This window comes from Meles meles, chromosome 4, assembly GCF_922984935.1.
Source record: "Meles meles chromosome 4, mMelMel3.1 paternal haplotype, whole genome shotgun sequence".
NCBI classification, from domain to species: domain Eukaryota; kingdom Metazoa; phylum Chordata; class Mammalia; order Carnivora; family Mustelidae; genus Meles; species Meles meles.
The window spans coordinates 38,817,840-38,844,973 of record NC_060069.1 but is presented as its reverse complement, the minus strand read 5'-3'; the positions used below and the strand labels follow the sequence as shown (position 1 = coordinate 38,844,973).

Sequence of the window (27,134 nt, the reverse complement as noted above, 5' to 3'; positions counted from 1 at the left end):
AGGTCCTTGACCTCTTTGGTTAGGTTTATTCCCAGGTATCTTATGGTTCTTGGTGTGATAGTAAATGGAATCGATTCTCTAATTTCCCTTTCTGTATTTTCATTGTTAGTGTATAAGAAAGCCACTGATTTCTGTACATTCACTTTGTATCCTGCCACGTTACTGAATTGCTGTATGAGTTCTAGTAGTTTGGGGGTGGAGTCTTTGGGGTTTTCCATATAAGGAAACATGTCATCTGCGAAGAGAGAGGGTTTGACTTCTTCTTTGCCAATTTGGATACCTTTGATTTCTCTTTGTTGTCTGATTGCCATTGCTAGAACTTCTAATACTATGTTGAACAAGAGTGGTGAGAGTGGGCATCCTTGTCATGTTCCTGATCTCAACGGGAAGGCTGCAGGCTTTTTCTCATTGAGGATGATATTTGCTGTGGTCTTTCATAGATAGATTTTATGAAGTTCAGGAATGTTCCCTCCATCCCTATACTTTGAAGCGTTTTCATCAGGAACGGATGCTGGATTTTGTCAAATGCTTTTTCTGCATCATCAATTGAGAGGACCATGTGGTTCTTCTCTCTTCTCTTATTGATTTGTTCTATCACATTGATTGATTTGCGAATGTTGAACCAACCTTGCAACCCAGGGATGAATCCCACCTGGTCATGGTGGATAATCTTTTGAATGTGCTGCTGGATCCTGTTTGCTAGGATCTTGTTGAGAATCTTTGCATCCATATTCATCAGTGATATTGGTCTGAAATTCTCCTTTTTGGTAGGGTCTTTGCCTGGTTTGGGGATCAGGGTAATGCTGGCTTCATAACAAGAGTCTGGAAGTTTTCCTTCTGCTTCAATTTTTTGGAACAGCTTCAGGAGAATTGGGGTTATTTCTTCTTTGAAAGTTTGGTAGAATTCCCCAGGGAATCCGTCAGGTCCTGGGCTCTTGTTTTTTGGGAGGTTTTTGATCACTGCTTCCATCTCATTACTAGATATCAGTCTATTCAGGTTGTCAGTTTCTTCCTGGTTCAATTCTGGGAGTTTGTAGCTTTCCAGGAATGCATCCATTTCATCTAGGTTGCTTAGCTTATTGGCATATAACTGTTGGTAATAATTTCTGATGATTGTTTCTATTTCCTTGGTGTTAGTTGTGATCTCTCCCTTTTCATTCATCATTTTATTAATTTGGGCTTTCTCTCTTTTCTTTTGGATTAGTGTGGCCAAGGGTTTATCGATCTTATTGATTCTTTCAAAAAAGCAGCTTCTAGTTTCATTAGTACGTTCTACTGTATCTCTCGTTTCTACCTCATTGATCTCTGCTCTAATCTTGATTATTTCCCTTCTTGCATGTGGAGTTGGTTTGATTTGTTGTTGATTCTCCAGTTCTTCAAGGTATAGAGACAGCTGGTGTATTCTGGATTTTTCAATGTTTTTGAGGGAGGCTTGGATGGCTATGTATTTCCTCCTTAGAACCGCCTTTGCTGTATCCCATAGGTTTTGGACCGAAGTGTCTTCATTCTCATTGGTTTCCATGAATTGTTTAAGTTCATCTTTGATCTCCTGGTCGATCCAAGCATTCTTAAGCAAGGTGGTCTTTAGCTTCCAGGTGTTTGAGTTCCTTCTGAACTTTTCCTTGTGATTGAGTTCCAGTTTCAAAGCATTGTGATCTGAGAATATGCAGGGAATAATGTCAGTCTTTTGGTATCCGTTGAGTCCTGCTTTGTGACCCAGTATGTGGTCTATTCTGGAGAAGGTTCCATGTGCACTTCAGAAGAATGAGTATTCTGTTGTTTTAGGGTGGAATGTTCTGTATATGTCGATGAGGTCCATCTGGTCCAATGTTTCATTCAATGCTCTTATTTCTTTATTAATTTTATGCTTCGATCATCTGTGTATTTCTGAGAGAGGTGTATTAAGATTTCCTACTATTATTGTATTCGTATCAATATGACTCTTTATCTTGATTAATAGTTTTCTTATGTAATTGGGTGCTCGCATATTGGGGGCATAGATATTCACAATTGTTAGATCATCTTGGCGGATAGTCCCTTTAAGAATTATGTAGTGTCCTTCTGTATCTCTGACTACAGTCTTTAGTTTAAAATATAATTTATCTGATATGAGAATCGCTGCCCCGGCCTTCTTTTGAGGCCCATTGGCATGAAAGATGCTTCTCCATCCCTTCACTTTCAGTCTGGGGGTATCCTTAGGTTCAAAATGGGTCTCTTGTAGACAACATATGGATGGGTCCTGTCGTTTTATCCAATCTGCAACCCTGTGTCGTTTTATGGGCGCATTTAGGCCATTCACATTGAGAGTGATTATTGAGAGATAGGTTTTTATTGACATCCTGTTGCCTTTGAAGTCTTTCTGTCTGTAGCTTGTTTCTATATTTCTGTTCAATGATATTCTTAGGATTTTTTCTCTTTTATAGGACCCCCCTTAATATTTCCTGCAGTGTCGGCTTGGTGGTTGCATAGTCTTTTAAGCCTTGCCGGTCTTGGAAACTCTTTATCTCTCCATCCATTTTAAATGTCAGTCTTGCTGGATAGAGGATTCTTGGTTGCATGTTCTTCTCATTTAGTACTCTGAATATATTTTGCCAGCCCTTCCTGGCTTGCCAGGTCTCTGTGGAAAGGTCTGACGTTATTCTAATGGGCTTTCCTCTGTACGTAAGGAGATTTTTTGTCCTAGCTGCTTTTAAGAGGGTCTCTCTTGAAACATAATTCCTCATTCTAACTATAAGGTGTCATGAGGACTTTCGAGAATCTAAAATCTTGGGAGGAAATCTCTCTGCCTCTAGTACATGAATGTTGTTTCCATTCGTGAGATTGGGAAAATTTTCATAGACAACTTCTTCCACTATATCTTCTAGACTTCTTTCTTTTTCCTCCCCTTCAGGGATTCCAATAATTCTGACATTGGAACGTTTCATGGCATCATTTATTTCCCTGATTCTGTTTTCGTGGCTTCTGAGCTGTTTGTTCCAGGCTTCCTCCTGATCCTTTCTCTCTATCTGTTTGTCCTCCAGATCACTAATTCTATCTTCTGTCTCAGTTACCCTAGCTTTTAGAGAATTTAGATTAGATTGGAACTCATTGAGAGCATTTTGAACATCATCCCTGGTGGCTTTCAGTTCTGCCCTAACATTGTGAACATCATCCCTGGTGGCTTTCAGTTCTGCCCTAATCAATTCTGTTTGGTCATCCATGGCTTTCTCCAACCTAGCTATTGCCTGGATAATTGTTAGTCTGAATTCCTTTTCTGACATATTGTCTATGTCGATAGCCATTAGCTCTGTTGCAGAAGGCCCATCCTCTATATTTTTCTTCTGTTGGGTATTCCTCCTCCTAGTCATTTTGGTAAGAGATGACTGAACAGATGCAGCTGGACTTATTGATTGTGGTGGGGTAAGGTGCACCTGGAACACTTCTGTGCAATCAGGGTTCCCCACCCAAATGAGAGAAAAAAGATATAGAGAAGAAGAAAGAAAAAAAAGGGAAAAGAAAAAAGGAAAAAAAAGAGAGAGAGAGAGATAGGAAAAAAAGGGAAGATAAAAGAGAAGGCTCAGCCCAAATGGGCCACAAGGTTAAGATTTGTGAAGTATACAAACAAAAACAGACAAACAAAAAGACTGATAAAAGTACATGACAAGAGAAAAAAATATATATATATAAGCAAAAAAAAAGGGAAGAACCTCATTAGAAAGAACCCCAAGTATAAGATTTATATATTATCAGGACAAACACAAATTCACAGAAACACTGACAGAAGAAAAAATTGGGAGAGTGGTTATAAATTCTCAGTGTGGGTGAGGAAGTTTATTTTGATTCTTCCTGAAGGTATCTTGATGTTTTTGTTAAGGGACTCAACTTTCCTAAGTTACAGGGGGATTAGAAACTGGTTTGCCTATAGGGGTAGCATTGATTGGGGAAAGGGGATTACCTTGAAGTTTAACTCTATATGTATAGTAGAAAATAAAAATTAAAAAAGAATAAACTAGACTAAACTAAGTTAAAATTTAAAAAGAATTAAAAAATAGAAAAGCAAAAGAAAAACACGGGTGTATGTATCAAAAAGTTCAGGTTAGAAGGTTATTAAAGAATTTGATGTACTGGCCATCTCCGTGTGGTGGTAAATAGGTTAAAAAATTATCTGTATGTATAAAAAAAAAAGAACCAGAATATTGGTAAAGAGTTAAAAATAAAAGTTGTATTTATGAAGTAGTGGTGGTTGTTCTCTTGTAGTCTTTTTTTTTTTCTTCCTTCCTGGTTGGTTTTCTGGGGGAGGGGCCTGCCACGTGGGTTTTCCGACAATGATGTTTCCTGAGTTAGGTCCTCCCGCTCCCCTCAAGGGCGTGGGCTCTGAGGAAACTGTTTTTTTTCAGGCTTTTGTTCTCTGGGTTTTTTTTTTTTATTTGTTTATTTACAGCATAACAGTGTTCATTGTTTTGGCATCACACCCAGTGCTCCATGCAGTAAGTGCCCTCCCTATTACCCACCACCTGGTTCCTCAACCTCCCACCCCCCCACCCACCCCCCTGCTCTGGGGGTTTTTATGTTCTTTCATCTGCTTTCTCTCACCTTGACAGCTTTTGATGATTTTTGGAGGTTTAGAGGAGAGCAAACTGCACCCCGACCTCCCTCAGAGAGAAGCCTCAGAATGTTTTGCAAGAGCTGCTGGCAGAGTCGGTTCTGAGTCACTGTCCCTGGGGATGCAGGAGCATCTCGTTGTACCCAAAACCAGGGCAGCGGTGGCTGTCTGGGCAGCTCCAGACCGCCAGAGGTTCCGAGCAGAGATCGCACACTGAGATTTTCCTGCTGTTCCAGGCTGGGAATGTCTGTTTTTTCTGGATGCCAGCGCTCCAGGTTAGCGCCTATGAGCACCTCTCCCAAGGGAGGGTGTGGGACGCGCGCGTTTCAGGATTGCCGTCTGGCCAGGCTCCCCGCCCCTCACGGGAGCCAGACCCCACTCGTTCTCGGGAGCGCTGGTGTTCAGGCACACTGGTGGCTCAGGGACAGAGACCTTATTTCTCCGCCGCACTCTCTCTGGCTCAGCACCAGGGGAGGCTGTCCTGGGTCCGGGGACTTAGGTCCCTGACCCTAACTGCCCAGGTTCCCACTATTACCCCCCGCGATCCTTTGCTCTTAGTTTTTTGAGTGCTTTCAACCAGACTCCAAGTTAATGCTGGTCCCCAGACGCAGGGCACTCTCCTATTGGGGTATTACTTTCCAATCGGTCACCTCTGGTGACTCCCTCCCCCTTTTGTTTATCTTTCGATATCAGTCCGATGCTCCCAGTCTGCTTTACCTGCCACTGGCGTCTTCTGCTCCTGTGGAGATCCAGACGTGTATAATTCTGATCTCAGGCTGATTTCATGGGTGGTCAGAGTTCTTTGGTAGGTAATCAGCTCACTTGAGGGTACAGGTTGAAACAGTGCCTCCTCCTACTTCCCCGCCATCTTGACTCCTCTGCGGGTGGTAACTTGATGGTGTCCTAGTGCTACATCTACTTCTTGCCCCATTTGTTCCTCAGGTCCTTCAAAGCCATGAAGCTCTGCCTAGAGGTTCTCTCAGCTGCCTCTTCTGGAATCCGTTGATGGCTCTGGGAGAAATGTGGCCTCCAATGCCAGGGTCATCTCCTTGGTTTTCTTTCTCTCATGGCCCTCTGGGTTCTTTAATTTCCCATTTCTTTTTAACCATCTGATTCAAAGAGACATTCTTTATCCAGCTTATCCCATTGTTATCAGTGAGAGGGTTGGTCCTAATGGCCTGATCTCCCATTACCAGAAACCTATGTTTGTTATGTGCATGAAAAAGCCCTGGTTGTGAGGGGACAGAGACTGTGAGACATGAAGCCCAAAGACTGCCAAGTGTTGTTTTTTTTTTTTTTGGAAGAGAATCAGGGAAATACAATATGATGAGAGTGAAATATATATCTTAGTTTTATTTTTATGCTTGCTTATGTCACAGTGAAAACTACCCTATAGTTTCCAAGGCTTATAATAAGAAATTGTATTTATAATTCATATTAGAGTTTGGCTCTGGGTTGACTGTGGTTCTGCTCCATATTTTCTTCATTCTGGAATTCAGAATGAAAGAAAAGTCTCTATCTGGGATAAGCCTTTTTTTTGTGACGACGTTGGATAGCTCTTAAAACGCTATAGATGGGGGTATATGTCAATTTTATTCACATTTCATTTGCCAGAAAAAGTCAAGGTCAACCTTTTAGAGTGAACATTTGAAATCACATGGCACTGGGTGGGGCAACAAGTAAGAACAAGAGTAACGCAGTCCACTACAAAGCGGCCTATGGTTTCAAGAAGGAGAGGCATCAATAGAACTCTGAAATTCAGTCACCCTTTAAACAGTGATGACTGAATGAGTTTAGAGTAGATTCATCAGCATCTGAAAAAACAATTTAAAAAAAAGAGGGGGGATTGTCTATCTCTGTAACAACTATTTACTGTATTAGGAGTTGGTTTTAACGGAGGTGACATAAAACTAGTCTCAAGTTACATAGATCCTTCCAGTGTGTAGACCCTTCCCACTTTCTGAGAACTTCTGGAGTGCTAGATATGGTATTCATGGGTCAGTTATACCTTGAATCCACATGCCCATCCTTGCTTCTTTAGGATGATCACTTTTAGCAGCTATGGTTGCCTGCCAAGCAGTTCATGGCAGCAAGTTTTGGGGAAGTTCTAACTTAATATCTAGAAATCTAGGGTATGCATTTTCACTACCAGTTAATGATTAACCCCAGCCCATAAGAAAGCTCTAATTCAAACCAGAGGGCTCCAAATGCTCTGGGGGCCAAACTCTACATAGGACCAAGAAGCCACTGATATAGAAGATGTGCTTGGAACATTCTCACATCACAAAGAATGATATTCTACTTATATCTATTTAGGCTTAAAAGGAATTGTACCTTAAGAAATAGATCTTTTAGAGTGAAGTTTAGAACTATAACATTGATGATATATATGTTTGTGAAATAATTTTGAACTACTAAGTACATTTTAAGTGTAATGCAGTTTTTGATTATGGAATGTTGAAGATTTCTAAACTGAAGCAATCTGATCTTCTTCTATTTAGACTGTTTTCATGTAGACAATAGCCCAGAATCTAGAGCCCTAGATCATTCTAGTTGTTAGGATGCAGCTTAATAGTTGATGTCCTGGTTACATCTTGGTCGAGTTTACAGATGTGAGCACTGATCTGTGGATACTAAAAGCAGGTATGAAACCATGTAGGTATATCTGATGGAGTCCTTGTTATTTATTTTCATAGGCTGAGCGTCAGGCTATCAACACAACAGTCCAAGGTTCGGCGGCTGATATTGTTAAAATAGCCACAGTTAACATTCAGAAGCAGTTAGAGACCTTCCACTCAACCTTCAAGTCCCATGGTCATCGGGAGAGTATGCTCCAAAGTGACAGAACAGGTTTGTTCATAAATGAAAACCCTGCTATAATGTAGTGAGATTAATTGTGTCAGAAAAGAAAAAGGGAAGCATTTTACTCATTATTTTTCAGCAGTTTTCAAATGTTTTGGTCTCATGATGTCTTTATATTCTCAGAATTACTAAGGGTCCCAAAGAACTTTTCTTTATGTAGTTTACATATACTAATATTTACCATATTAGAAATTTAAACAGGAAATTCAAAAACATATATTAACATTTGAAAATAATAATAAACTCACAATATGTCAACATATTTCTAGAAGAGACATACATATACATTGCAGAGAATAATACAGTCAGTCACACAGATATAAAGATGTTCACTTACATACAAAAATATATAGGTATAAAGACTTGCCCATCACATGAGGATTATTAATTTTATTGTCTTACTTACTTCCCCCACTAATATCTAAGGCTACTCATTCAACATTTTTTTGTATGGCAATCAGTGTGCACACAAACACCACACTCATACCACATATAACACATTCTCTCTCTTTATAGGGAGAATAAATGATCAAACTAATTTGGGTGATAATACCATAATGTGTGCTGTAGGGGATTTGAAAATAGAAGTTATCAACCTCTTTTGAGTTTAAAATTGAAGGAAAGAAAGGGAAGATGTAATCTGTGACTGAAATATTTACAGAACTGTTCACAGCAGAGTGATGCAGGTCCAGAATGAGGATATGGACAATAACAGCTTTTGGAGTGGGTAGAAGGCAATGTGGGTATGTCCCTGAGGATCATTTCCTGGGCTTGTGCTGGGTTAGAGGTAGTGGTGGGTCAGCTGAGCCCCAGGAAGCAGCCCACACAGGAAGAAGGAGGGTCATAGCATTTGGGATCAGAAGCCAAAGAGCAACAGGAAATCCAGAGAATGAAGGTATGGTGACTGGAAAGCAGAAAAGCATCCTGATAACCAACGATGTGAGCTAAGTGGGGCCTGGTGGGGCAGAGCAGATTTTAGTCAGCTGGCAAACAGATAGATGCACAGCCTTTGTGGCCCTGGGATGGAAGCAGCTTGCCACAGCCTCATCTGTCTTTGCTCTCTTACCCTGTAAGAACTACTTGTGAATAAATTTGGGCTGCAGATTATGACAGTTGAAGAACCCTCTCTGAGAGAAGCACCAGATATAAGGAAGATCGTGTTTGTGCTGCCTCGAATGATCAGTGGGAAATTTGGATGGCAGAGAAGAAGGACTGCTCTGAGATACGGGGAAATGATTAAGGGCAGTTACTCTAAAGTAACCTTATCTTAGTGATTAGTGGGCATAATCTGTACCAATAGGCCCAGCTTGTGAGGAGATGTAACTAAGTCTGATACAGTGGAGTTATAGGCTCTTTTGAGAATATGCTGAAAGATCACTCCACAAAAAATGTACAGATACAGACTCTAACACATAACTTGAAGTAGTCTCTGAAGTCCTCATTTGGACCCTGGGTTTATAATTACTTATTTGTTGCATGTGGTCCAATTGGTAAAACCCCAGTTCTACCACAGTGACACTTCTGGCCATAAGATATCAGGGAGTGTCCTTATAAACCGCCTAAAGACAATACCAGCTCACTTTCCTGGGGCAGGGATCAGGCCTCATACTACTCTGGTGCTATTATTTAGAGAAGTTGGTAGTAAGGGCACAATGGAAAGTGAAGATGTTGGTTGTTTATAGGAAATATTAGATGACGTCTTTTGGAGAAGAGTTCTTCAAACTCCATTTACTGACTTCTTTGTTATGTTCCTCCTTTCTGGGAGGAAGCTGGTAGAGTTTTGAGTTTACCTAATAGGTGGGAAGTCAGCAAGTAGATACTTTCCTAATAGTTCTAAATCTTATATATTTTAATCTCTTAATTAAAATTCTCCAGAGTTTCTCAAAATCCCTAAAAACAAACAAACAAACAAACAAAACCCTATTCTATAGCATGGTGACATGCTGATCAGTTTTCCTACTTTTTTCATGGAATAGGATTGTTACCAAAGAGGAAACTGCAAGGGATGTTCTCCCCAATCAGAGGAGGGTTCTTCATCCTTCAACTCCATGATGAGCTCTTATATGAAGTGGCAGAAGAGGATGTTGTTCAGGTATTTTTGCAGGGTTTGCATCCATTTCATAGAACACTAAGATGCTGAAGGTCAAGTTAAGGTGCATGAGGTTTCTGGAACCCTTCCCTGGAACCCCAGGATGACTATATAAATGTTGAGTCCATAAGGGTAGAGAAAGAGCTAAGAGTGCTCAGTTTCATACTCATTTTTAAAGAAACTTTTGATGCAAGTCTGTTTTTGTTTGGGAGAAGTTAGATGAGAATCTTGCCCTGAGGGTTTAAAAACAACATTCTCACTGAAACTGGCAGAGCTCCGGCTCATCAGTGCAGACCAGTTTGGAATGCCTTTTTCTTTTTGGATTTTGAGTTTTAAGAGCCATGAGGTGAAGAGCTGCAGTCTGGCTTATCACCTCAGTGGTGGGTTGGGAAACATTCTTTGGGAAGAGAGTTTGTTAACCTCTTTTTTTCTTCTTTTTTTTTTTTTTTTTTTTTTTTTTTTTGCAGGTAGCTCAGATTGTCAAGAATGAAATGGAAAGTGCCATAGAACTTTCTGTGAAACTGAAAGTGAAAGTGAAAATAGGTGCAAGCTGGGGAGAGCTGAAGGACTTTGATGTATAATTGTATAGATGACGAAGTCCTTGTTGGGAAGCCTGGTGTAGGTACAACCATGTGGAAGAGAGATTACCCTTTCATGTATTTCAGGAAGACCAACTCTCAAGTCTTGATGGAAGTGGAATAGTGATGTTAGTGAGAGTTTCAAAATGTATGTCAGACTTTATTCTCTATAGTGTGAAGAAACTTTTTTTGAGGCAAAATACCAAGTATAATGATTGTATTCGCTCTCAAAGAGGGACTGAAATCGCCTTTTCTAGCTTTTTGTGGCTCTAAACGGGTTCAGAACATGTGATTAAAATATGCACTTAGCACTTTGGGTCTCACCTGTGTGAAGCGTGAAGACAGTGGAACTGCTGTCTTGGGAGCATTTCCAGCCCTGTGCTTCACACTTGTGATGCAGACCCCAGCAGGAACCATAGGCAGATAGAGATTTAGTCTCTCATAGACTACCACGGTTAGGCATCGTGTGTGATTTTTTTGTCCAATATTCATTTAAGACTGCCAGAATCGTCTTTGTAAGCAGCATTGGCTAATAAATTCTGAAGTCTGTAAAGTGGTAGGCTTGGTATGGTTGTTGTCCAGGAATGGATTTTCATGAGATGGTGTTTCTTCTCCTTTTCCCACCTCAATTCATGCAATGAATGTATTGCAATACTTAGGTATTATAAAATAAGCTACACCCCTTCAAGAGGTATCCTGTTCTGTAAGATCAGAAGTTTATACTGCAGTTTAATATATAATGCCAGAGAAGGAAGACACCTCCATATCCATCTCTTAGTGCCCCTTTCTGTGTTTGTGGTGTGGTGAGAATACCCATGCTAAAGAGATGATATTTTATAATTCCAATCAAATGTGTAATACTGACTTTCTTGCTGTTGAAATAAAATGAATCTATGAGAAATTTATATCAATATTTCAGTTTTTTAAATTGTGTTTCATCTAAGAGTGTCCAAAAGCTGAGTTCCTAGTTATTTATTCTAGGGTTTGCATTGTTAAATAGGTTCAGAAATGTCTGTACACATAGAAAATGTTTCTTATTTCATAATCAGTTATCAGAAAAGTTCTTTTATGTTTATTAACCAGAAATTAAAAAAAAAAAACAGTTGCTTTATAAACAAAGTAGAGTACACTATTAGTACTTGCATGTTAGTGCACAAAATACTCAGACATGTTTTTTGGGGGCTGAGAGGGAGTAAGCAGAAGATGGCAAAGATAAGAGGGAAGTTATATCATTATTTCTTGAGTTTTTTTTTCCATATTTACCTATACCATGTTTCTCAGAGAGAAAAGCTGTACTGCTGTCAATATTGAGATCCAGCACAAGAGAAGGCTCTTCTCTTCTTCTCTAAACATGAGTGCAGACATATAGGTCATTTCCACCTGATCTTCTGCAGCAGTGGCTCTGGATGTGTAGTCCCATGCATCTTCTCATCCTTTTGACTTATCAACTGGACTTAAAACAGGCAGCCCTTGCTATGCATGATTAAGTTATATGCAAACTCCAGTTACCATGGTTTACTTAAATAAGACTAGTGCCCCTAATCACAGAATTCAAATTTCAGTTCTCATGGTATATTATCTCAGTAACTGCAGCAAGTTCACACTTCATTGGTAGCTCTTTGGTCCACAAATCATGATGTAAATAACAGATGAGCACTGTGGTAAGCAGAATAATTCCCCCCATCCCCATCTTAATTCCCCAGACCTGCAACCATGTTATATTTCATGTTAAAAGGGACATTGCTTAGGTGATTAAGGTGGAGATCTTGAGACGGGGAAATTATCTACGTGGTTCTAATATTAACACATTGGTCCTCATAAGGGGAAGGCAGATGGTCAGAATCAGAGGAGAATGGTGAAGATGTTAGATTGAGATTCGAAGGAGTTGCACTGCTGACTTTAAAGATGGAGGAAGGGGCCATCAGCCAAGGAATGCAGGCAGTCTCTGGAAGCTGGAAAAGACAATGGAATAGATGTGGATTCTCCCCCTACAACCTCCAGAAGTGACGCAGCCCTGCCAATGCCTTATCTTCAGCCTAATAAGTTTATATCGGACTTCTGACCTTCCAAACTGTAAGATAATAATCAGTGTTATTTGTTTTTCAGTTTTATTGAAATATAATCAACACACAGCACTGTATAAGTTTAAGGTGTACACCATAATGACTTGACTTATATATATTGTGAAATGATTATCAAAATAAGTTAACATCCATCACCTCATTTAGATACGAAAAAAAAAAGGATAGTTTTTTTCCTTGTGATGAGAACATTTAGAATTTACTCTCTTGGCAAATTTCAAATATACAATCCAGTAGTGTTAGCTATAGTCATCATGTTGTACATCACATCCCCAGTGCCTATTTCTCTTGTAACTGGAAGTCTGTACCTTTTGAACCATCTTTTCTAACTCTCCCCTTCCCCTACACTTGACCTCTGGTAACCACATATCTGATCTCTTTTTCTATGAGTTCATTATTTTTTTTAAAGATCCCACATACCAGGGTGCCTGGGTGGCTAGGTGGGTTAAGCCTCTGCCTTCAGTTCAGGTCATGATCCCAGAGTCCTGGGATTGAGCCCCGCATGGGGCTCGATGCTCAGCAGGAAGCCTGCTACCTCCTTTCTCTCTGCCTGCCTCTCCACCTACTTGTGATCTGTCTGTCAAATAAATAAAATCTTAAAAATAAAAAAGATTCCACATATAAGTGAGATCATACAATACTTGTCATTCTCTGTATGATTTATTTCACCTAGCATTATTCCCTTAAGGGCCATCCATATTGTCTCAAATGGCAGAATTTCCTTTTTTTTAATGGCTAAATATTCCATTGAATATATAGTCCACAATTTCTTTATGTATTCATCCACCAATGGACATATAGGTTATCTACATATCTTGGTTATTGTAAATGATGTTAACAGAGGGACAACAGATACCTCTTTCATAAGTGTTCCTGTTTCCTTCAGGTAAATACCCAGGAGTGGAATTACTAGATCACATGGTAGTCCTATTCTTAATTTTTTTCGGAAACCTTCGTACTGGTTTCCACAATGACTGCACCAGTTTGCTTTCCCACTAACAGCACACAAGGGTCCTCCTTTCTCCACATTCTAGCCAACACTAATTTCTTGTCTTTTTTATGATAGCCTTTCTAATGGGTGTGAGGTTTTGATTTATGATTTCCTGATGATTACTGACGTTGTGCACATTTTCTTGTACCTGTTGGCCATTTGTGAATCTTCGTTGGAAAAATGTCTATGAAGATCTTCGACCCATTTTTTATTTGATTAATTAGGGGGGTTTTGTGGGGTTTTTTGTTTTTGTTTTTGTTTTGCTAATGAGTTGTATGAGTTTTAATATGTATTAGATATTGGCTCCTTATCAGATTTGCAAGTATTTTTTTTCATTCTACTAGTTATATTTTCATTTTATTGATTCTTTTGATGTGCAGAAGCTTTTTAGTTTGATGTCATCTCACTTGTTTTTTATTTTGTCACTTTAGGTGTCATATCAAAAATTCATTGCTAGTACCTATGTCAGGAGCTTTTTTCTTATGATTCTTTCCAAGGAGTTTCATGGTTTCAGGTCTTAAATTTAAGTCTTTCATTTCCAATTAATTTTTGTGAATTAAAGTATAAGATAGAGGTTTAGTTTTATTCTTTTAGATGTGAATATCCAATTTTCCCAACACCATTTATTGAAGAGACTGTCCTTCCTCCACTAAGTATTCTTGGATTCCTTGTCTAATGTTAGTTGACTTAAACATGTCAGTTTATTTCTGGGTTCTCAATTTTGTTCCATTGGTTTTTGTGTCTGTTTTTACGTGAATACCATACTGTTTTGATTACTATAGATTTATGATATAGTTTGAAATCAGGCAGTGTGATGCCCCCTGCTTTGTTCTTTTTTTCTCACGTGTTGTAAAAAATTATAAAAACAATTTTAGGATTGTTTTTTCTCCTTCTGTAAAAAATGCCATTGGAATCTTGGTAGGGATTGCATTGAATCTATATATAGTTTGGGGTATTATAAACATTTCAACATTACTAATTCCTCCAGTCCATGAACACAGGATGCCTTTCCATTTATTTGTGTCATCTTTGATTCTTTCCTCAACTGTAGTTTTCTTTTATTTTTTAAAAAGATTTTATTTATTTATTTGACAGACAGAGATCACAAGTAGGCAGGGAGGCAAGTAGAGAGAGAGAGGGAAGCAGGGTCACCGCTGAGCACAGTGCCTGATATGGGGCTTGATCCCAGAACCCTGAGATCATGATCTGAGCTGAAGGTGGAGGCTTAACCCACTGAGTCTCCCAGGCAGCCCTCTATTTTTCATTTCTTAAGGAATCTCCACACTGTTTTCCAAAGTGGCTGCACCAACTTGCATGCCCACCAACAGTGTAAGAGGGTTCCCCTTTCTCCACATACTCTCCCAACACTTCTTGTTTACTGTTTTGTTAATTTTGGCCATTCTTACTGGTGTAAAGTGGTATCTCAATGTGGTTTTGATTTGAATCTCCCTGATGGCTAGTGGTGATGCACATTTTTTCATGTGCCTGTTAGCCATTTGTATGTCTTCATTGGAAAAGTGTCGGTTCATATCTTCTGCCCATTTTTTGCAATGATTATCTGTTTTGTGTGTGTTGAGTTTCAGGAGTGCTTTTTTTTTTAAGATTTATTTATTTATTTATTATTTATTTATTTATTTATTTATTTCACAGAGATCACACGTAGGCAGAGAGTCAGGCAGAGGAGAGGAGAGGAAGCAGGCTCCCTGCTGAGCAGGCCAGCATTACCCTGATCCCCAAACCAGGCTAAGACCCTATCAAAAAGGAGAATTTCAGACCAATATCGCTGATGAATATGGATGCAAAGATTCTCAAAATAAATAAATAAATAAATAAACAAATTTAAAAAACTGTAAAAAAAGATTATTTATTTGTTTATTTATTTGTTTGTTTGTTTGACAGAGATCACAAGTAGGCAGAGAGTCAGGCAGAGAGAGGAGAGGAAGAGGGCTCCCTGCTGAGCAGAGAGCCCGATTCGGGGCTCCAACCCAGGACACTGGGATCATGACCTGCGCTGGAGGCAAGGCTTACCCCACTGAGCCACCCAGGCACCCCGAGGAGTTCTTTATAGTTCCTGGATATCAGCTCTTTGTATTGTCCTTTGCAAATATCTTCTCCCATTCTGTGGGTTTCCTCATCATTTTGTTGACTATTTCCTTTGCTGTGCAGAAGTTTTTGACTTTGATGAAGTCCCACAAGTTCATTTTCACTTTTATTTCCTATGCCTTTGGAGACACATTTTTTTAATTTGTTTATTTGTTTGTTTACAGCATAACAGTGTTCATTGTTTTGGCATCACACCCAGTGCTCCATGAAGTACGGGCACTCCCTATTACCCACCACATGGTTCCTCAACCTCTCACTCCCCCGCCCCTTCAAAACCCTCTGGTTGTTTTTCAGAGTCCATAGTCTCTCATGGTTCATCTCCCCTTCAAGTTTCCCTCAACTCCCTCTCCTCTCCATCTCCCCATGTCCTCCATGTTATTTGTTATGCTCCACAAATAAGTGAGGCCATATGATACTTGACTCTCTCTGCTTGACTTATTTCGCTCAGCATAATCTCTTCCAGTCCCATCCATGTTGATTCAAAAGTTGGGTATTCATCCTTTCTGATGGAGGCATAATACTCCATTGTGTAGATGTACCACATCTTCCTTATCCATTCATCCGTTGAAGGGCATCTTGGTTCTTTCCACTGTTTGGCGACTGTAGCCATTGCTGCAATAAACATTGGGGTACAGATGGCCCTTCTTTTCCTCCATCTGTATCTTTGGGGTAAATACTCAGCAGTGCAATTACAGGGTCATAAGGAAGCTCTATTCTTAATTTCTTGAGGAATCTTCACACTGTTCTCCAAAGTGGCTGCATTAACTTGCATTCCCACCAACAGTGTAAGAGGGTTCCGCTTTCTCCACATGCTATCCAACACACGTTGTTTCCTGTCTTGCTAATTTTGGCCATTCTAACTGGTGTCAGGTGGTATCTCAATGTGGTTTTAATTTGAATCTCCCTGATGGCTAGTGATGATGAATGAGTAGAGAGCCCAGATATGGACCCTCAACTCTATGGTGAAATAATCTTCAAAAAACAGGAAGATTTGAACATTTGAAAAATGAACATTTTTTTCATGTGTCTGATAGCCATTTCTATGTCTTCATTGGAGAAGTGTCTGTTCATATCTTCTGCCCATTTTTTGATATGATTATCTGCTTTGTGTGTGTTGAGTTTGAGGAGTTCTTTATAGATCCTGGATATCAACCTTTTGTCTGTACTGTCATTTGCAAATATCTTCTCCCATTCCGTGGGTTGCCTTTTTGTTTTGTTGACTGTTTCCTTTGCTGTGCAGAAGCTTTTGATCTTGATGAAGTCCCAAAAGTTCATTTTCACTTTTGTTTCCTTGGCTTTTGGAGATATATCTTGAAAGAAGTTGCTGTGGCTGATATCGAAGAGGTTACTGCCTATGTTCTCCTCTAGGATTCTGATAGATTCCTGTCTCACGTTGAGGTCGTTTATCCATTTCGAGTTTATCTTTGTGTATGGTGTAAGAGAACGGCCGAGTTTCATTCTTCTACATATTGCTGTCCAGTTTTCCCAGCACCATTTATTGAAGAGACTCTTTTTTTTCCATTGAATATTTTTTCCTGTTTTGTCGAAGATTATTTCCCCATAGAGTTGAGGGTCCATATCTGGGCTCTCCACTCTATTCCACTGGTCTATGTGTCTGTTTTTATGCCAGTACCACGCTGTCTTGGTGATCACAGCTTTGTAGTAAAGCTTGAAATCGGGTAACGTGATGCCGCCAGTTTTGTTTTTGTTTTTCAACATTTCCTTAGCAATTCGGGGTCTCTTCTGATTCCATACAAATTTTAGGATTATTTGCTCCAGCTCTTTGAAAAATACCGGTGGAATTTTGATCGGAATGGCATTAAAAGTATAGATTGCTCTAGGCAGTATAGATATTTTAACAATGTTTATTCTTCTGATCCAAGAGCATGGAACAGTCTTCCATCTTTTTGTGTCTTCTTCAATTTCTTTCATGAGTGTTCTGTAGTTCCTCGAGTACAGGTCCTTGACCTCTTTGGTTAGGTTTATTCCCAGGTATCTTATGGTTCTTGGTGCGATAGTAAATGGAATCGATTCTCTAATTTCCCTTTCTGTATTTTCATTGTTAGTGTATAAGAAAGCCACTGACTTCTGTACATTGACTTTGTATCCTGCCACGTTACTGAATTGCTGTATGAGTTCTAGTAGTTTGGGGGTGGAGTCTTTGGGGTTTTCCATATAAAGAATCATGTCATCTGCGAAGAGAGAGAGTTTGACTTCTTCCTTGCCAATTTGGATACCTTTGATTTCTCTTTGTTGTCTGATTGCCGTTGCTAGACCTTCTAATACTATGTTGAACAAGAGTGGTGAGAGTGGGCATCCTTGTCATGTTCCTGATCTCAACGGGAAGGCTGCAAGCTTTTCCCATTGAGGATGATATTTGCTGTGGGTCTTTCATAGATAGATTTTATGAAGTTCAGGAATGTTCCCTCTATCCCTATACTTTGAAGCGTTTTCATCAGGAACGGATGCTGGATTTTGTCAAATGCTTTTTCTGCATCATCAATTGAGAGGACCATGTGGTTCTTCTCTCTTCTCTTATTGATTTGTTCTATCACATTAATTGATTTGCGAATGTTGAACCAACCTTGCAACCCAGGGAAGAATCCCTCCTGGTCATGGTGGATAATCTTTTGAATGTGCTGCTGGATCCTGTTTGCTAGGATCTTGTTGAGAATCTTTGCATCCATATTCATCAGTGATATTGGTCTGAAATTCTCCTTTTTGGTAGGGTCTTTGCCTGGTTTGGGGATCAGGGTAATGCTGGCTTCATAACAAGAGTCTGGAAGTTTTCCTTCTGCTTCAATTTTTTGGAACAGCTTCAGGAGAATTGGGGTTATTTCTTCTTTGAATGTTTGGTAGAATTCCCCAGGGAATCCGTCAGGTCCGGGGTTCTTGTTTTTTGGGAGGTGGGGTTATTTCTTCTTTGAATGTTTGGTAGAATTCCCCAGGGAATCCGTCAGGTCCTGGGCTCTTGTTTTTTGGGAGGTTTTTGATCATTGCTTCCATCTCATTACTAGATATCAGTCTATTCAGGTTGTCAATTTCTTCCTGGTTCAATTCTGGGAGTTTGTAGCTTTCCAGGAATGCATCCATTTCATCTAGGTTGCTTAGCTTATTGGCATATAACTGTTGGTAATAATTTCTGATGATTGTTTCTATTTCCTTGGTGTTAGTTGTTATGTCTCCCTTTTCATTCATCATTTTATTAATTTGGGCTTTCTCTCTTTTCTTTTGGATTAGTGTGGCCAAGGGTTTATCGATCTTATTGATTCTTTCAAAAAACCAGCTTCTAGTTTCATTGATACGTTCTACTGTATCTCTCGTTTCTACCTCATTGATCTCTGCTCTAATCTTGATTATTTCCCTTCTTGCATGTGGAGTTGGTTTGATTTGTTGTTGATTCTCCAGTTCTTCAAGGTATAGAGACAGCTGGTGTATTCTGGATTTTTCAATGTTTTTGAGGGAGGCTTGGATGGCTATGTATTTCCTCCTTAGAACCGCCTTTGCTGTATCCCATAGGTTTTGGACCGAGGTGTCTTCATTCTCATTGGTTTCCATGAATTGTTTAAGTTCATCTTTGATCTCCTGGTTGATCCAAGCATTCTTAAGCAAGGTGGTCTTTAGCTTCCAGGTGTTTGAGTTCCTTCTGAACTTTTCCTTGTGATTGAGTTCCAGTTTCAAAGCATTGTGATCTGAGAATATGTAGGGAATAATGTCAGTCTTTTGGTATCGGTTGAGTCCTGCTTTGTGACCCAGTATGTGGTCTATTCTGGAGAAGGTTCCATGTGCACTTGAGAAGAATGAGTATTCTGTTGTTTTCGGGTGGAATGTTCTGTATATGTCGATGAGGTCCATCTGGTCCAATGTTTCATTCAATGCTCTTATTTCTTTATTAATTTTCTGCTTCGATGATCTGTCTATTTCTGAGAGAGGCGTATTAAGATCTCCTACTATTATTGTATTCATATCAATATGACTCTTTATCTTGATTAATAGTTTTCTTATGTAGTTGGGTGCTCCCATATTGGGGGCATAGATATTCACAATTGATAGATCATCTTGGCGGATAGTCCCTTTAAGAAATATGTAGTGTCCTTCTGTATCTCTGACTACAGTCTTTAGTTTAAAATCTAATTTATCTGATATGAGAATCGCTGCCCCGGCCTTCTTTTGAGGCCCATTAGCATGAAAGATGCTTCTCCATCCCTTCACTTTCAGTCTGGGGGTATCCTTAGGTTCAAAATGGGTCTCTTGTAGACAACATATGGATGGGTCCTGTCGTTTTATCCAATCTGCAACCCTGTGTCGTTTTATGGGCGCATTTAGGCCATTCACATTGAGAGTGATTATTGAGAGATAGGTTTTTATTGACATCCTGTTGCCTTTGAAGTCTTTCTGTCTGTAGCTTGTTTCTATATTTCTGTTCAATGATATTCTTAGGATTTTTTCTCTTTTATAGGACCCCCCTTAATATTTCCTGCAGTGTCGGCTTGGTGGTTGCATAGTCTTTTAAGCCTTGCCGGTCTTGGAAACTCTTTATCTCTCCATCCATTTTAAATGTCAGTCTTGCTGGATAGAGGATTCTTGGTTGCATGTTCTTCTCATTTAGTACTCTGAATATATTTTGCCAGCCCTTCCTGGCTTGCCAGATCTCTGTGGAAAGGTCTGACGTTATTCTAATGGGCTTTCCTCTGTACGTAAGGAGCTTTTTTGTCCTAGCTGCTTTTAAGAGGGTCTCTCTTGAAACATAATTCCTCATTCTAACTATAAGGTGTCGTGAGGACTTTTGAGAATCTAAAATCTTGGGAGGAAATCTCTCTGCCTCTAGTACATGAACGTTGTTTCCATTCATGAGATTGGGAAAATTTTCATAGACAACTTCTTCCACTATATCTTCTAGACTTCTTTCTTTTTCCTCCCCTTCAGGGATTCCAATAATTCTGACGTTGGAACGTTTCATGGCATCGTTTATTTCCCTGATTCTGTTTTCATGGCTTCTGAGCTGTTTGTTCCAGGCCTCCTCCTGATCCTTTCTCTCTGTTTATCCTCCAGATCACTAATTCTATCTTCTGTCTCATTTACCCTAGCTTTTAGAGAATTTATATTAGATTGAAACTCACTGAGAGCATTTTGAACATCATCCCTGGTGGCTTTCAGTTCTGCCCTAACATTGTGAACATCATCCCTGGTGGCTTTCAGTTCTGCCCTAATCAATTCTGTTTGGTCATCCATGGCTTTCTCCAACCTAGCTATTCCTGGGTAATTGTTAGTCTGAATTCCTTTTCTGATATATTGTCTATGTCGATAGCCATTAGCTCTGTTGTAGAAGGCCCATCCTCTGTATTTTTCTTCTGTTGTGTATTCCTCCTCCAAGTCATTTTGGTTAATGATGACTGAACAGATGCAGCAGGCCTTATCAATTGTGGTGCAGTCAATGTGCACCCTGGAACGCTTCTGTGCTATCAGGATTCCCCACCCAAATGAGAGAAAAAAGAAAAGAAAAAGAAATAGAGAAGAAGAAAGAAAAAAAAGGGAAAAGAAAAAAGGAAAAAAAGAGAGAGAGAGAGAGAAATAGGAAAAAAAGGGAAGATAAACGAGAAGGCTCAGCCCAAATGGGCCACAAGGTAAGATTTGTGAAGTATACAAACAAAAACAGACAAACAGAAAGACTGATAAAGGTATATGACAAGAGAAAAAAAAATATATATATAAGCAAAAAAAAAGGGAAGAACCTCATCAGAAATAACCCCAAGTATAAGATTTATATATTATCAGGACAAACACAAATTCACAGAAACACTGACAGAAGGAAAAATTGGGAGAGTGGTTATAAATTCTCAGTGTGGGTGAGGAAGGTTATTTTGATTCTTCCTAAAGGTATCTTGATGTTTTTGTTAAGGGACGCAACTTTCCTAAGTTACAGGGGGATTAGAAACTGGTTTGCATATAGGGGTAGCATTGATTGGGGAAAGGGGATTACCTTGAAGTTTAACTCTATATGTATAGTAGAAAATGAAAATTAAAAAAGAATAAACTAGACTAAACTAAGTTAAAATTTAAAAAGAATTAAAAGATAGAAAAGCAAAAGAAAAACACGGGTGTATGTATCAAAAAGTTCAGGTTAGAAGGTTATTAAAGAATTTGATGTACTGGACATCTCCATGTGGTGGTAAATAGGTTAAAAAATTATCTGTATGTATAAAAAAAAGAACCAGAATATTGGTAAAGAGTTAAAAATAAAAGTTTTATTTATGAAGTAGTGGTGGTTGTTCTCTTGTAGTCTTTTTTTTTTTTTTTCTTTCCTGGTTGGTTTTCTGGGGGAGGGGCCTGCCACGTGGGTTTTCAGACAATGATGTTCCCTGAGTTAGGTCCTCCTGCTCCCCTCAAGGGGGTGAGCTCTGAGGAAACTTTTTTTTTTTTTCAGCCTTTTGTTCTCTGGGGGTTTTTATGTTCTTTCATCTGCTTTCTCTCGCCTTGACAGCTTTTGATGGTTTTTGGAGGTTTAGAGGAGAGCAAACTGCACCCCGACCTCCCTCTCAGAGAGAAGCCTCAGAATGTTTTGCAAGAGCTGCTGGCAGAGTTGATTCTGAGTCACTGTCCCTGGGGATGCAGGAGATCCTCGTTGTACCCAAAACCAGGGCAGCGGTGGCTGTCTGGGCAGCTCCAGACCGCCAGAGGTTCCGAGCAGAGATCGCACACTGAGATTTTCCCGCTGTCCCAGGCTGGGAATGTCTGGTTTTTCTGGATGCTAGAGCTCCAGGCTAGTGCCTATGAGCACCTCTCCCAAGGGAGGGTGTGGGACGCGCGCGTTTCAGGATTGCCCTCTGGCCAGGCTCCCAGCCCCTCACAGGAGCCAGACCCCACTTGTTCTCGGGCGTGCTGGCGTTCAGGCGCACTGGTGGCTCAGGGACGGAGACCTGATTTCTCCACCGCACTCTCTCTGGCTCAGCACCAGGGGAGGCTGTCCTGGGGATGGGGACTTAGGTCCCTGACCCTAACCGCCCAGGTTCCCACTATTACCCCCCCCCCCCCACAATCCTTTGCTCTTAGTTTTTTGAGTGCTTTCAACCAGACTCCAAGTTAATGCTGGTCCCCAGAGGCAGAGCACTCTCGTGTTGGGGTATTACTTTCCAATCGGTCACCTCTGGTGGCTCCCTCCCCCTTTTGTTTATCTTTCAATATCAGTCCGATGCTCCCAGTCTGCTTTACCTGCCACTGGCATCTTCTTGCTCCTGTAGAGATCCAGACGTGTATAATTCTGATCTCAGGCTGATTTCATGGGTGGTCAGAGGTCTTTGGTAGGTAATCAGCTCACTTTAGGGTACAGGTTGAAATGGTGCCTCCTCCTACTTCCCCGCCATCTTGAGTCTCCTGGAGACATATTTTGAAAGAAGTTGCTGTGACCCATGTCGAAGAGGTTACTGCCTATGTTCTCCTCTAGGATTCTGATGGATTCCTGTCTCACGTTGAGGTCTTTTATCCATTTCGAGTTTGTCTTTGTGTAAGGTGTAAGAGAATGGTCGAGTTTCTTTCTTCTACATATAGCTGTCCAATTTTCCCAGCACCATTTATTGAAGAGACTGTCTTTTTTCCACTGTATATTTTTTCTGCTTTGTCGAAGATTATTTGACCATAGAGTTGAGGGTCCGTATCTGCGCTCTCTACTCCGTTCCACTGGTCTATGTTCTGTTTTTGTGCCAGTAGCATGCTGTCCTTCTGATCACAGCTTTGTAGTAAAGCTTGAAATTGGGCATCCTGATGCCCCCAGTTTTGTTTTCCTTTTTCAACATTTCTTTAGCAATTTGGGGTCTCTTCTGATTCCATACAAATTTTAGGATTGTTTGCTCCAGCTCTTTGAAAAATGCCAATGGAATTTTGATCAGAATGGCATTAAAAGTATAGATTGCTCTAGGTAGTATAGACATTTTAACAATGTTCATTCTTCCAATCCGTGAGCATGGAATGATCCTCCATCTTTTTGTGTCTTCTTCAATTTCTTTCATGAGTGTTCTGTCATTCCTTCAATACAAATCCTTTACCTCTTTCGTTAGGCTTCTTCCCAGGTATCTTACGGGTTCTTGGTGCTATAGTAAATGGAATCAATTCTCTAATTTCCGGTTCTGTATTTTCATTGTTAGTGTATAAGAAAGCAACTGATTTCTGTACATTGATTTTGTACCCTGCCACATTACTGAATTGCTGAATGAGTTCTAGCAGTTTGGGGGTAGAGTCTTTTGCTCTAGTTTCTTTATTGATTTTCTGCTTGAATGATCTGTCTATTTCTGAGAGTAGCATGCTAAGGTCCCCTACTAATAATGTATTCATATCAATATGACTCCTTATTAACAGTTATCTTATGTAGTTGGCTGCTGAATATTGGGGGCATAAATATTTACAATTGTTAGATCTTCTTGGTGCATAGTCCCTTTAAGAATTATGTAGTGTCCATCTGTATCTCTGACTACAGTCTAGTTTAAAATCTAATTTATCTGATATGAGAATCACTACCCTGGCCTTCTTTTGAGGTCCATTGGCATGAAAGATGCTTCTCCATCCCTTCACTTTAAGTCTGGATGTATCCTTGGGTTCAAATTGGGTCTCTTGTAGACAACATATGGATGGGTCCTGTCGTTTTATCCAATCTGCAACCCTGTGCCATTTTATGGGTGCATTTAGGCCATTCACCTTGAGAGTAATTATTGAGAGATACATTTTTATTGACATCTTATTACCTGTGAAGTCCTTGTTTCTATATACTGTCTCCATAAATTTCTGTTCAGTGATATTCTTGGGTTTTTCTTCTTTTATAGAACCCCCCTTTAATATTTCTTGTAATGCCAGCTTGTTGTTCACATACTCTTTTAAACTTTGGAAGCTCTTTATCTCTCCATCCATTTTGAATGTCAGTCTTGCTGGATAAAGTATTGTTGGCTGCATGTTTTTCTCATTTAGTGCCCTGAATATATCTTGCCAGCCCTTTCTGGCTTTCCAGGTTTCTGTGGACCGGTCTGACCTTATTCTGATGGGTCTTCCTCTGTACATAAGGAATCTCTTCCTCCTATCTGCTTTCAAGAGTTCCTGTCTAAAATTATGGTTCATCAGTGTCACAATCAGGTGTCTCGGGGTATTTCTAGATTCTATGATCTTGGGGGAGACCTTTCTGCCTCTAGGATACAAACACTGGTTCCATTCCCCAGATTGGGAAAATTCTCATGGAGAAGTTGTTCAACTATATCCTCTAACATTCTTTCTTTCTCCTCCCCCTCAGGGATTCCAATAATTCTGACATTGGAATGTTTCATGGCGTCATTTATTTCCCTAAGTCCGTTTTCATGGTTTCTAAGCTGTTTGTTCCAGACCTCCTCCTGATTCTTTTTCTCTACGAGTTTGTCCTCTAGATCACTAATTCTATCTTGTGCTTCAGTTACCCTAGCTGTTAGAGAATTTAGATTAGATTGGAACTCATTGATAACATTAACATCTTTCCTGGTGGCTTTCACTTCTGCCCTAATCAATTGCATTTTGTCATTAATGGTTTTCTCCAACCTAGACATTTCCTGGATAATTGTTAGCCCAAATTCCCTTTTCAACATACTGTTTATGCCCATATCCAATATCTCTGAAGGAGAGGGCACACTCTCTGAATTTTTCCTCTGTTGGGCATTCCTCCTCCTAGTCATCTCTCCTAGTGAGAGATGGATGAGGGGATGTGCAGCTGAATGTATCAACTGTGGTACAGGCAATGTGCACCTTGGAATGCTTCTGAGCAATTGGCAGTCCCCACCAAAAATAAAGAAAAAAGAAAAAAGAAAAAAAGACAGAGAGAGAGAGAGAGAGAGAGAGAGAGAGGGAGAGAGAGACAAGAAAAAAATAAAAGAGAGAGAGAGAGAGAGAGAGAAGATCCAGCCTGAATGGGACCCAATGGTAAGATTTATAAAGTATACAAACAAAAACAAACAAAAATACTGACAAAAGTAAATGACAAGAAAAAAAAAAAAAGCCAGCCAAAATTAACCCCAAGTATAAGATTTATATACTACCAGAACAAAAACAAATACAAAGAAACACTGACAGAAGGAAAAGATGGGAGGGTGATTATAAATTCTCAGTTTGGGCAAGGAAGGTTATTTTGATTCTTCCTGGGTGTATCTCGATATCTTGGTAAAAGGACTCAACATTCCCGAGATAAAGGGGGATTAAAACTAGTTTATACACAGGGGTAGTATTGATTGGGGAAAGAGGATTACCTCAAAGCTGATCTCTATAAGAATATTTAAAAAATAGGGAGGAGAGACAAGATGGCGGGGAAGTAGGAGGAGGCGCCTTTTCAACCTGTACCCTAAAGTGAGCTGATTACCTACCAAAGAACTCCAATCACCCATGAAATCAGCCTGAGAGAAGAATTACACACATCTGGGTCTCTACGGGGGCAGAAGATGCCAGTGGCAGGTAAAGCAGAGTGGGAACATCGGACTGATATTGGAAGATAAGCAAAAGGGGGAGGGAGTCACCAGAGGTGACCGATTGGAAAGTAATACCCCAATACAAGAGTGCCCTGTGACTGGGGACCAGGATTAACTTGGAGTCTGGTTGAAAGCCCTCAAAATGAGCAAAGGATTGTGGGGGGAAAGTGTGGGAATCGGGGCGACTAGAGACAGGGGCTGAAGTCCCCGGACCCAGGACAGCCTCCCCTCGTGCTGAACAAGAGAGAGTGCGGCAGAGAAACCAGGTCTTGGTCCCTGATCTGCCAGTGCGCCGGAGAACACATGGGGTCCAGCACTTGCTCACCAGATGGCAGAACACTGGGCCCTGCCATCAGAGCCTGAGATGCACGCACCCCACACCCTCCCTTGTGAGAGAGGTGCAGGCTGGCATCAGCCAGGCACTCACTCTTAGACCTATGCCATGCCATCAGAGCTGGAGAAGAGCGTGCCCCACTCCCTCCCCTGGGAGAGTGCACATGGGCGCCAGCCGGGAGCTCTCAGACCTGGAAAGATCAGGAACTCCCAGCCTGGGCCAGTGGGAAAATCTCAGTGTGCGATCACTGCTTGGAAACTCTCTGGCAGTCTGGAGCTGCCCAGACATGGTTTTGGATACAAGCAGAAGATCCTGCATCCCCAGGGACTGTGACTCAGAACCCACTCTGCCAGTGGCCAACGGGGAATTTATGTGCTCTCCAACACCCACAGGGGAGCAGGCTAAGGCTTCTCTCTGAGAGGGAGGTAGGGGTGCAGTTTGCTTTCCTCTAAACCTCCAAAAACCATCAAAAGCTGTCAAGGAAAGAGAGAAAAAAAAAAAACCTGAACAAACAAACATAAAATCCTCCAGAGAACAAAAGCCTGAAAAACCGGTTTCCTCAGAGCCCACCCCCTTGAGGGGGCGGGAGGACTTAACTCAGAGAACATCATTGACTGAAAACCCCCGTGGCAGGCCCCTCCCACAGAAAACCAACCAGGAAAGAAGAAAAAAAAAAGACAACAAGAGAACAACCACCACTATTTCATAGATACAACTTTTATTTTTAACTCATTCCCACTATTCTGGTTAATTTTTTTTTGTACAGATAATTTTTTTTTCTTTTTTTTTTCCTTTTTTATTTGTTTATTTACAGCATAACAGTGTTCATTGTTTTGGCATCACACCCAGTGCTCCAAGCAGTATGTGCCCTCCCTATTACTCACTACCTGGTTCCTCAACCTCCCATCCCACCCCCCCCCCCCCCCCCCCGCCCCTTCAAAACCCTCTGGTTGTTTTTCAGAGTTCATAGTCTCTCATGGTTCATCTCCCCTTCCAGTTTCCCTCAACTCCCTCTCCTCTCCATCTCCCCATGTCCTCCATGTTATTTGTT

General features: G+C 40.4%; 1 protein-coding gene across 3 annotated transcripts in view; it reads left to right on the top strand.

The window, feature by feature from the left end:
• POLQ (DNA polymerase theta) overlaps positions 1 to 10,983 on the top strand; it is a 158,364-nt gene extending 147,381 nt beyond the window's left edge. For all 3 annotated transcript variants that reach the window (XM_046001419.1, XM_046001420.1, XM_046001421.1), the window contains 3 exons: positions 7,279 to 7,432; positions 9,421 to 9,536; positions 10,001 to 10,983. In XM_046001419.1, coding sequence (XP_045857375.1) covers positions 7,279 to 7,432; positions 9,421 to 9,536; positions 10,001 to 10,114 — 384 coding nt within the window. In that variant the 3' untranslated portion in view covers positions 10,115 to 10,983. The remainder of the gene's footprint in view (positions 1 to 7,278; positions 7,433 to 9,420; positions 9,537 to 10,000) is intronic.
• Positions 10,984 to 27,134: the final 16,151 nt, after the last annotated feature.